We start from the raw sequence: 12,354 nt of genomic DNA, 5'->3' as shown, positions 1-12,354 counted from the left end.
TTATATTCACTAAGGCAATTGATGTCAGATGATGTGGTCGGCTTGTAGCAAAATGAGCTCCAAACTTTTTTACTAAAGTGTTGAAACAATCAATGGATAACGGTGGCAACCGAGTAAACCAACTCAGAGTCCCTCCCTTCAAAGTTGTTGGAATACTCGGCACAAAATGGCATCATTCCACGTATACAAACTTATCTGCGTTGTGTATACTGCAATGTGTTCATCAGGATCTGTACCTCTATCATATTTCTTCATGGTAAAATTCTTCCAATTTTGGGCAGTGGGGTTTCTATAATGGCTTCGGAAAATGGATGTCTCCTAACAGATATTCCGACAAAGATAACAAAAATCTCTGGTATTCTCTTCCTTGTAGTTTCAAATCTTTCCTCATTATGTACCCTTTGGTGGATATGTGTTCTTGGTTGAACAGTTTCAAATGATGTGTTTAAAATCGTCTCTTCATTCAACTTCCTTTTCATATACGCATTCTCCGCCCTTAACATACTTAACTCCTCTTCATTGCTTTTCTTTAGTGTTTCGAACTCTTTTTGTAACTGCATGAGCATAGCCATTGACATGGAATTTTGATTATCTCTCTACTCCCCAGATTGCTCTCCACCTTGTTCTTCTCTTTGATTCATCTTGTGTTCAACCTTTTTCAGTTACTTCTCGGCCCCACGGTGGGCGCCAAAATGTTCTTACAACAAGGACCAAGAACACTAGAATAAGGTTGATAAGATCAACTCCTTTACAAATCTTCCGAACTTGGGCTGGACTCTCTCGGCTTCTCCTCGAGTTGGGCTCTCGGCTTCTTCTCGGGTTGGGCTCTCGCGGCTTCTTCTCGAGTCGGGCTTTCGGCTTCTTCTCGGGTTGGGCTCTCGCGGCTTCTACTCGAGTTTGGCTCTCGGCTTCTTCTCGGGTTGGGCTCTCGCGACTCCTACTCGAGTTTGGCTCTCGGCTTCTTCTCGGGTTGGGCTCTCGGCTTCTTCTCCTCACAGGTGGGTGTGTGTACCTGCAAGGCGCTCCGATGCCAAAGTCAGATATAGTTTTATGTTCATTAGATCAATTGAATCTTTCTTACCTCTTGAGTTGAACCTCTATTTATAAGGCTCTCTTATTGGGCTTAAGAGTTACTTAGGTCTTTTCTTTTTGCACCTAACATTTTGAAAACACACACCTGTATATTTGGGCCCATCTTATGGGCTTTGCTATAATCACTAATTTAATTTTACTTATTTACTTTTTATATTTAACCTTTCGGTTGAGACTTTCGGTCGAGACTTTTGGTACAACCTTTCGGTTGACCTTTCGGCCTAGACAGTACATCCATAATTATTGATATAATTATATTAAGTTCTTAAAAAATATTGACATTTTTTTTTATAATCATCATCTTTATATATATATATAATCCTTGCAAACATTATCCATGAATTGAATTGATAATAAATGATGTGTTATTGAGACTTCTCATGAAACTCTTCGTCACATTGTTGAGGGAACAAAACAAATTGCACAATCATAAAAAAAAAACATCTCTATTATTAATTTTCCCTAAACCTTTTTGTTGGCAACTTCTTTTTTATATAGTTCTCTTTTTCTCTTATCTTCTACATTTTTTCCTTTTCCTTCAACTCCTCCTCTTTAATTTATTTTTCTCTCCTCAAAATTTTCCACTCCTTTTGTGAAACAAAATCACCAACAGACAATTTGTGAGATGCATTGAAACGATAAACACTTTTAACACTAGTACCTCCCAATAAATCTAAAAAATAAAAATAAAAATAAAATTGAAAGTAAGAAAAAAATATATAATCAAAAGATGAAACTTTGATACCAACGAATGAGAACAAAAAAAAAAAAAAACTATTCTAACATTCAGTTTGAGAAAAGACATTAACGTCATACTCATTCCCCTAAAACTTGATTTTCCACTATTTCCCATTGTCTATTATTTATCATTATGGTTTAGGTATACAACGGACCTATTACATCTTAAAAGACATCTAAAATATTTAAATAAATAAAAATAAGAAAATTATATTAAAAATTATGAAATTGAACTTAAGAAATTATTTAGTCAATGTACTTAAATTCTAACCCATTAATCATAAGTTTTTTATAGTCAGCAATAGTTGTTAAAAAATATAATTACAGAAATCATAACATTTATACCCCTATACGAAAAGAATTATGTATCATTCTCATACCTGTGACAGCTTCAAATAAATCATATATATATATATATATTATTTTCTCTGAAAATATAGGTCATAAAGGTCACAAGTCTTCTGGTTTGGAATTTGTACCTGTGTGGATGTCAGAGCTAGAGTGATATTGTTCCACGTCAGTACCTAATTGTTGTTGTCCAGTAGCTGCTTAATTCTCCTAGTCCTTTCTCCTCTGCGTGGATGCTCGCCCGGTCGGCGGGGGTACCTGCGATTACACTCCGACGCTCAAGTCAGTTCTCTCCCTTTCTCAGTGTTTTTCCAGAAGATTCAAAACGTACCTTTTCCCCCTTTCAGCCGTTTTCCTTATAGGTTGACTTGGGCTTTTCCGTGTGGGCCAAGTAGGTAGTTGCTGAAATCGTGCTTAGTGGTGTTTGGGTCATGAGTAGTGGCTTCCTGATATTAAGGGAGTGTACCTGCAAATGTCTTTGACCCATTCAACTACAGTTATAACTGTTGTTCTGCCACGTATTTATTTTGTTCGTTTTATTCAACATTCATGTTCGGTCGTACGGAGCCGAGCTGTACACTTGCCCCCCAGGCTCGAGGGTATGATTGGCCGAAGAGTCGTACAATATGGATGGGGTTTCAAGATAGTGCTTTACAGCTGGTTCCTCTTAAATGTGTCGCAGAGATGTGACGTTTGCTAGAGCCGCCGTTTAGGCGTGTACTGTTTCATCTGATGTTTTCAACGGTGGCGATTGAGTGTCGTTTCGAATGCCGAGTGATTGTACCCGTTGGATCAAATGAGATCCAATGGTGCTGGACGTTTGATGAGGGGGTTCTTCTCTCACTGCATCGCCTATAAATAGCATTTCATTTGTTGGGAAAGGGTTTACGCACTCTTTCTGCTTCCTAGATCTTGTGCTTTCTGCTCCGAGCGTCAAGTCTATTGCGGTTGTCGATTTTGCTTCAGTTGCATCTGCCCCTAAGGTTAGTGATGCCCTCTTCTGTAGAGTCTTCTTGTAGTGTAGATTCGTCTTTGACTCGCACCGCTTCTGGTGGCGCGAGTGAGTTTTCGGAAGGCCCGAGTTACGATTGGGTTGATCCGTCCGTCCTTAATATTTCCACGAAAATTAAAACGGCTGATGACTTAGATAAGTTCTGTCAACCCTGGTTTTGTAGAGTCTGATTGTCCGAGTGAGGCGTTAACTGCAGATGTCTGCGGTGTGACCAACCGTGTCTGCCACGGTCGGGAGAACGCGCCGCATGATTTCTTTTTTGTATATAGTACCTTCTTTTCTAATTTACGCATGACCTTTCCTTTTGATGATTTTACCATGGGAGTCCTTCGGACTCTCAATGTTGCGCCTACGCAGTTGCATCCCAACTCGTGGGCGATTCTCCAAGCTTTTCGCGTTATATGTCGAGTTTTTAGGCTTAATCCTACCCCGCAGTCGTTTTTGTATTATTATAATACGTATCCGGGCACCCCTGTGAGTTGGTTGTCGTTGGTCAGTCGGTCGGGTAATGTTCGGTTTGCTCCATACACCACGTCGTATAAATTTTTTAAAGATAATTACTTCAAGATTTTTGTGGAGCCTGATGGCCGTGACCTCTTTTATCATGCTGATGGAACAACTAAGTTTCCTTTCCATTGGACGGAGAAACCTTTTCAGCTCGATAACCAGTTGTTGCATTCATTAACACCTTTTGATAAGGAGGTTATATTAGTTATCGACCGGTTACCTTGTAGGCTGCCCACCCGAGAGCTGATAGCCTTGTATGGGTCGTCCAAAAAGTGGGCAGATTTAACTGGTATGTGTATTCAATTGCTGTCGGTCACTTTGTTGTGGGATTGCGTTTTGACGGTTTGTTTTATGTAGGCATTATTTTAAGGATGGATCCGAGTCTGAGCAAGTTCATGAAGGATTTGAAGAAGCAGGCCGAGGATCGTAAGGTTTCTTCTGCCGCTGGTATTGTACTGAAGCCAGCTGCTGTAGAGGTGGTGTCGCCCGAGATTGCTGTTGCGCCACCTGCGAACAAGAAGAGAGGACGTCCGTCCAAGGTTCAAAAATTGGAGGCGGGTACCTCATCTGGTGGCAAACCGGTTAGCATGCTCGGACTAGGCCTTAGGGTTACTCCGACCATGCAGTTTGATCTTTGATAGCTGTCGTTTTGCTGTCAAATTAATATGATTCTAGCGTAGACTTGTCTAACACTAGAGAGATGATAGTATAATTGTGGCCAGATGACCCCAAGTCGTCTCCCAACGAATCCAATAGTAAAATCAGTTGATCAGGGTTTAAAATCTATCTGCAAGCAATAAAAGTTAGCAATAACAATAAAGAGAAAAAGGGGGTTTGAGATAGTTGTGCAAAAAATATAAAAGAGATTAAAATAGCAAATAAAAAGCGGTTGATCCCAAGTTCTTCCACCATTGAATTCTTCACAGGTTCTCTAAAGATTAATCTTTTCTCAATCCTCCAACAGAGCTAAACCAGATTGAACATGCGCCGATCTTATTCAACTGAAACTCACCAGTAAAGCATGCGTCTACTAGTTTAATCAATACCCACTTTGTTCCATGCGTATACTCCATGGGAATGCTTACCTCCTCTCCCTTGAATCATGCGCCCAAGAAATTAATTAGAACAATGCAAACTAACTAAGAAACCAAAGTTTAAGATAAGGAAGACTCTCAATCATGCGTTCAAGTACAACCTCTCACAAAAACCAGTTTTCCAGGAGATTAGACAATAAAAACAACTGCTATAGAGAATTAAAAATCGAAACTTTTATTGAACAAAACCTCAGAACTCAATGGGGAATTACAAAAGAATCAACCAAAAAGGTTTAGCCTTCCATGCGGAGGCAAAACAAAAGAATTACTAAGAAGAAAATAAACTAAGAAAACCCTATGAAGCTCTCTCTTTTTCTCCTTGATGCTTGTGTCCTTTTATAGGCTTTTCTGCTCAAAGGATCTTGAGAGAATATTGTAGTTTATATTTTGTTAACCGTTTCCAAGTTTCTATCTTTCCATAATTCTTTTTATTTTGCAGAAGATTTGCTTCCAATTCTGTTTCTAGAATCTTGTAGCTTTTATTTTCTCTTTCTTCTCCTCATAATATTTTTTCTGTTTTGGTTCAAGAAGCAACTTGGACTTTTGCATATTTGGCCCATTCACAAAGGTAGATGCTTCCTCCGGATAATTTACTCTAAAAACCCAAAATTAACAATAATAATAGTTAAGGCCCAAATAAACCCAATTATAAGAATATTAATTAAAACAATGGATTTATTTATTATTATAGTCCAATAATCTATGAATAAGGCTAGTGAGTGTGAATAAATATATGCTCATCAATCTTCTACCCAAGGATGAAGGTATACTGGCTGCTGTACCTACATTACACCTGATTGAAGAGATGGTGGAACTCCAATGTCGGGCGGCTGTGGTGAGTCGAGCCATTGGGGATGAGCTGAAGAGAGCTGAGTCGGTCGTGATTCCGAGACTAAGGGCCAAATTGGACGAGTCATCCCAGGCTTTTAAAAAAGGCGTTGCAGGATATCGATGCCTGTCAGAAGGAGAAAGAGAGGGAGGTGCAGATGATTAAAGAAGAAAAAGAAACGTTGAAGGCCATGGTTACTAAGTTGACGGCCGAATGGGATGAGCTTGTCCAAGAGAAAGCTGATCTGACGACCGAGAAGGAGTCACTCAATGTTGAAATTGAGAAGTGTCAAGGTTTCATTTTGCGTATCAACGAAGAAAGCTTCAATCAAGGTCTTCGCCAGGCGGCCTTTTTTCATGGTATACCGGCCGATGACTCACGATATGATCTTGGCAAGGATGTTGTGAACGGTCGCCTTGTATCGCTTGGAGAAGATGTTGATGGCGTCGGTCAGGTCATGGGTGAACCGCTGACCGACAGTGCACAACCGGACGAGACCATCGACATTATCTAATTCGGAATATGTCTGGACCTGGGCTGTGGGTTAAAAACAATTTATCTTTTTGTTTGTGCTTGAACGTACGCTTGAATAGTTGTTTGTACACTTTCGACCATATGTATGTATGCGTTTGCGTTTGATTTTATATGAATGCTTGTTTATACCTGATTCCAAGCGAATAGGTGAATAACCTTTAGGTTGTACATATGATTCTGGCCGAACGAACTGTTAATTAATAACGTAAGATTATTGATTTCTAACCAACGATGAGTGAACAATCGTGTTTAGGTTATAAATATGATTCTGACCGAACGAACGGTTAATTAATAACGTAAGATTATTAATTTCTAACCAACGACGAGTGAACAATCGTTTAGGTTGTAAATATGATTCTGACCGATCAAACGGTTAATTAATAACAGGATTATTAATTTCTGACCAACGATAGGTGAATAACGTTTAGGTTGTAAATATGATTCTGACCGAATGAACGGTTAATTAATAACAGGATTATTAATTTCTGACCAACGATAGGTGAATAACGTTTGGGTTGTAAATATGATCTTGACCGAACGAACGATTAAAAAGACGTTAAGTAGAGATGTATAGTTTTTTAAAGTGCCTCGTTAAAACCTTCTCGGTCGAAAACCCTACTTCAAGGATAAAACGACCGAGCGAGGAAAGAGTACACTGATTTGCATTTATCAACTGTAATAGAATTTGAGATGCGTGGCATTCCACGTTCTCGGTACAGATTTTCCTGATAAATGATCTAAGCGATATGCTCCTCCGGCTGCTGTTTCGGCAATGCGGAATGGTCCTTCCCAGTTACTTGCAAATTTCCCTCCGTCTTTCCGGGCATCACTGCACATGCGCCAAACTAAATCTCCTTTCTGAAAGTTTCGTGGCTTCACCTTTGAGTTATATCGTCGTGTCGCACGTATCTTACATGCCTCTTCTCGTATTCTGCACTTGTCTCTTAATTCATTAATGAGGTCGAGGCCGACCAGTAGACTTTCTTTATTCAAGTCCAGGTCTAATGTCTGTCGGCGTAGAGAAGGCTCGCCTATCTCGACCGGAATCATGGCTTCGGTGTCGTACGTCAGGCTATAAGGTGTTTCCTGAGTTGTTGATTGCGGTGTACAACGATAGGCCCAGAGGACTTCCAAAAGTTCTTCAGTCCAATTTCCCTTAGCTGGGCCGAGTCTCTTTTTAAGTTCGTTAAGAATGACTTTGTTGGCGGCCTCAGCTTGACTGTTGGTTTGCGGATGCTCCACCGAGCTTGTGATGTGTTTGACATGGAGTTTCTCGTAAAACTCTGCTAACCCTCGGTCGGTGAACTGTCGGCCATTGTCTGTTATAATAATTTGAGGTAGGCCGAACCGGCAGATGATATTCTTCCATACAAAATTTTGGACGTTACGAGCTGTGATGGCTGTCAAGGGTTCGGCCTCGATCCACTTAGTAAAGTAGTCAATGCCGACTAACAGGAATTTGCATTGTCCCTTGCCAGGTGAAAAGGGTCCGATGATATCCATTCCCCATTTCACGAACGGCCAGGGAGATAGAATGTAATGCAAGTTTTCTGGTTTTTCATGCGATATATTCCCGTATTCCTGACATTTCAAGCATTTCCGAACGAATTCTGTGCAGTCTCCTTGCACGGTCGGCCAGTAGTATCCGGCCCTGAGCACTTTAGCAGCCATGGTTCGTGCTCCTGAGTGAGTGCCACATACTCCTTCATGTAACTCGGTCATCACATATGTAATTTGGTCAGGGTTCAGACATTTTAGTAGAGGACGAGAATAACCTCTCCTGTAGAGGTCTTGATCAATAAGAATATACCTGGCAGCCTGCTGTTTCATTGTTTTTTCCAAGTGCGGGTCACATATTCCTTCTGTCAGGTATTGTTTGATGGGGGTCATCCAGTTAGGTTGAGTGTTGGTCGTTAGGCATTCCTCCACGCCGACACTTGGTTTATTCAGGGTCACATGTATGACCGACCGGTGGACTCCCTTTTGCTTGACACTGGCCAATCGTGAGAGAGTGTCTGCTCGAGTGTTGTTTTCTCTCCGGACGTGTTGGAATGATATTTCCCCGAACCTATTTAAGAGGTTTTTCACAAAATGGTAATACTGCTGAAGTAAATTTTCCCTTACCTCATACTCTTCTGTGAGCTGTCCGATGACCAGTCGAGAGTCACTTTTGCAAATCAATTTGGTTATTTCTAACTCCATAGCCAGGTGTAGGCCGGCAATGATAGCTTCGTATTCTGCCTGATTTTCGAAGTCTTGAATTCAAACTTCATTGCCTGTTCAACGACAATCTCGCCTGGCCCTTCCAACACCACTCCTGCTCCACATGAGCGGTTGTTTGAAGAACCGTCTACATACAACACCCATATAGATTCCTCTTCCTCGTTCGGGTGTGGAGTGAGTTCTGATGCGAAGTCTGCGAGGGCTTGGGACTTGATTGCGCCCCTCGGCTGGTATTCGACATGAAATTCTGATAGTTTGATAGCCCATCCTATCATACGTCCGGCTAGGTCAGGTTTAGTCAAAATCTTCATAATAGGATAGTTGGTTCTAACTATGATGCGATGATTCTGAAAATACATCCGCATTCGTCGTGCGGTGATGATTAGGGCCAATGCCACCTTCTCTACCATTTGGTATCTGACTTCTGCGCCGTGTAGCACACGGCTCACAAAATACACCAGTCGTTCTTCTGATTGTATCTCTTGCACAAGAACCGAACTTACTGCTTCGCTGGAGACAGCCAGGTAGACTATGATGGGCTCTCGTGTGTTTGGTTTTTGGATGACCGGTGGAGAAGCTAAAAATGTCTTTAGCTGGAGGAAGTTTTGCTCACATTCGGTCGTCCATTCAAATTTGGTTGTCTTTTTTAATAGTTTAATTATGGGTCTCGTTCGTTCGGCAAGTTTAGGTACAAAACGAGACAGAGATGTAAGACGACCGATGAGTCGTTGGATCTCTTTGAGATTGCTGGGACTCCGCATTTCTGCGATGGCTTTACACTTTTCAGGATTTGCCTCTATGCCCCGGTGAGTGAGCATGAACCCTAAGAATTTTCCTCCTTCCACGCCGAACGCGCATTTTTCAGGATTTAGACGCATATGGTATTTTCGCAAAGCTTGAAAGACTTCTTTCAAATCTGTAATGTGTTGGTCACAGGAGTTCGACTTAACTACGATATCATCGACGTATACTTCGACATTCCGTCCGATCATGTCATGGAAGACATGGTCCATCAAGCGCTGGTAAGTGGCTCCAGCGTTTTTCAGGCCGAACGGCATAACCTCATAATAAAAATTGTTGGAGTCTGTGCGAAAGGTTGTTTTCTCCTTGTCTTTCGGGTGCATCTGGATTTGATTATATCCGGAATATGCGTCTAAAAAGCTGAGCATCTGATGGCCGGCCGCTCCGTCTACCAGCCGATCGATAGTCGGTAAGGGGTACGAATCCTTTGGACAAGCTTTGTTAAGGTCTGTGTAGTCGACACACATTCGCCACTTTCCATTTGCCTTTCTAACCATTACCACATTGGCTAACCACGTGGTGTAATGGGCCTTTTGAATAAAGCCAGCTTGTACAAGCTTTTCGGTTTCTTCCCGGGCGGCCTTACGTCTTTCCTCTCCCCACTTCCTTTTCTTCTGAGAGACTGGCCTAGCTTCTTTGTATACGGATAGACGATGAGTAATAACATCGGGCTTTACCCCGGGCATATCTTCAGCAGTCCAGGCGAACAGGTCCACGTTCTTCATCAATGTTCTATTGATCACATCTCGATCGTCCGGCTTGAGGGAAGTGCCCATGTAAGTTTTGTGGTCCTTATCGCGTAGGAATATAGGTTGTAATTCCTCGTCTACCTCCATACGAGGGTCGTCCAATCGGGGATCTAGGTCCACAAGGGCCACCAAGTGCCTTCGGGAGCTCATTCTTCTGGGGCGCCTCTCTGGCGACCGACCTCTTCTGTCTGGCGAGCGATCGGTCGTTGTCTTATATAACCTTCAGGTTGGCTCGACTTTCAGACTGGCTACGTAGCATTCTCGTGCTGTTTTTTGGTCTACGTGTATCGTTGCAATATCTCCGTTTACGGAAGGAAACTTCATAGCCAAATGAGGAGTGGAAACGATAGCCTTTAACCTGTTTATGGAGGGACGACCGAGGAGTATATTGTAGGACGTATTAGCATTGACTAGCAAGTATCGGATATTGATGGTTTTGCTGAGATAATCATCACCAAAAGTGGTGAATAAGTCAATATATCCTCTAGTATCCACACGCTCCCCTGAAAACCCGACTATTTGTTCGTCGTAAGGTTGTATCTCTGATTCTGAAATGTTCATTTTTTTAAAAGTTTCCCAATACAAGATGTCGACCGAGCTTCCTTGGTCGACAAGGACCTTAGCAATTGCGAACTTATCTATTTCCACCGTAATGACCATGGGGTCATCTTGAGCGGGATCAATTGCGGTGAAATCAGCGTCCGTGAAGGTGATAGGTGGGATATGCGGTCGGCGGTGTAGGGATGCCGAATGAACTGATTGAATTGCCCTTAAATGTCTCTTTCTGGCTGAATTAGAACATCCTCCTCCCGCGAATCCGCCCGCAATGTAATTGATCTCCTGAGGAGGAGCGTCGAGCGACACAAGCCCAGCAATTGTGTTAATGACTTCTCAAATTTTCTGTTTAGTTCGGCTTCTGCGATCCGGGCTTTCGCTTCGAGGCCTTGTCCGTCTGACCGGACTTTCACTTCTTCTTCTGCGGCTCGTGCGGTTTCGATCATTTCGGTCGTCTCGTCGCCCATATCGTGCTCTGTCCTTAGTGAAGTTCTCATCACGTTGGGGTGATCGCGGTGTAGGTGCCACTGTTTTCACAAATTTGCGGAGGTGGCCGGCTTGGACGAGTTCTTCTATCTTATCTTTCAACGCTTGACAGCCTTCGGTCGAATGGCCGTAATTACGGTGATACTGACAACGTTTAGTTGTATCAGCGTTGGGAGGTGTCTGTGCTTGCTTTAACGTTGGGATTAAGTCAGTTTGTAAGGCTTCATCCAGTATCTTCCCTCTAGGTACAGTCAGCGGGGTGTAGTTATGAAAACGGGGGCCTCTGTTCTGGAAACGAGGCCCTCGTTCGTTCGTCTTCGGATGGATGCGGACGTCTCTACTTTTTTCCATATTTTCCGCCAGTGTCTTCCTGTGATAGTCTATATGCTCTTCTATTTGCATGAATTTGGTGGCTCTGGTTCTTAATTCATCCATATTGTGCGGCGGTCGTTTTATCAAGCTATCGGTGAATCGGCCTGGAAGTATGGCCGAGATCAGGTGATGCATTGCAATCTCAGGGTTTAAGTTCCTGATCCCCATACACACCCTGCTGAATCTATCCATGAAGGTTCTTAATGACTCTCCCCTTTCCTGCCTGACGTGGAGGAGAGACATGGATGACGTGCGATGGGGCTTGCTGGTGGCGTATTGAGTTATAAATTTTGTCTCCAACATTTCAAAGCTGTCCACGGAGTTCGGTGGGAGTTCGGTAAACCATCCGAGAGGTCCTTCTTTAAGTGAAGTGGGGAATACCTTACACCATACCATCTGGTCCACAGTGTACAACATCATTTGCGTCCTGAAAATGTTCAAATGTTCGTCTGGATCAGTGGAGCCATCGTATAGGTTCATTGTTAAACCCCTCCATTTGTCGGGAAGAGGTGTCGCGATGATATCGTCCGAAAAGGGATGACCTCTTGGATTTGCCGACCTGCGGGGTGTGACACTTTTGACACTTTGATGAGTGTGCTGTGTGGGTGAAGTGTGATGGACCACTTGGGTCCGAGTTTGTGGGGTAGTTATCTTTGTTCCCGATGGATGAGGGGGCAAAGTTGGAACGTGGGAATGTCCTTCCCTCTCAGAGTCTTCGAGTTGTTGGAGCAACCTCTTGTTCTGTTCTTTCAGTTGAGCCATCTCTTCTGCTTGTTGGCGTCGTTCTTCCTCATAGCATGCCTGGTCTGCCGTCCCTTTCTTCAGTAGTTCCTGCATTTGAGCTTGAAGAATTTGTAACACCGCCATTTGACTCTCCGTAGAGTTGTTGTTATCTGTTGTAGACACCATTGTTGCCGAAATCCTTGTGGGGGGCCAGAGATTATTCAGGCCCCACGGTGGGCGCCAATTGTACCTGTGGATGTCAGAGCTAGAGTGATATTGTTCCACGTCAGT

The 12,354-nt window shown here is 42.8% G+C and overlaps 1 protein-coding gene across 1 annotated transcript; it reads right to left on the bottom strand.

Moving 5' to 3' along the window:
• Positions 1 to 10,149: 10,149 nt before the first annotated feature.
• On the bottom strand, positions 10,150 to 10,587 carry LOC150025349 (uncharacterized). The gene has a single exon (XM_090293582.1). It carries the CDS (start codon positions 10,585 to 10,587, stop codon positions 10,150 to 10,152), a length of 438 nt encoding a protein of 145 aa, XP_090149708.1.
• Positions 10,588 to 12,354: the final 1,767 nt, after the last annotated feature.

Source organism: Phaseolus vulgaris, chromosome 8 (genome assembly GCF_051622355.1).
Source record: "Phaseolus vulgaris cultivar YP4 chromosome 8, ASM5162235v1, whole genome shotgun sequence".
NCBI classification, from domain to species: Eukaryota; Viridiplantae; Streptophyta; class Magnoliopsida; order Fabales; family Fabaceae; genus Phaseolus; species Phaseolus vulgaris.
The sequence above is the reverse complement of the archived record's forward strand: the minus strand, read 5'-3'. Positions and strand labels throughout refer to the sequence as shown.

Bases quoted from the DNA above. Each gene is read 5' to 3' on its own strand.
- LOC150025349 (XM_090293582.1), bottom strand. From the start codon at position 10,587: ATGGTCATTACGGTGGAAATAGATAAGTTCGCAATTGCTAAGGTCCTT.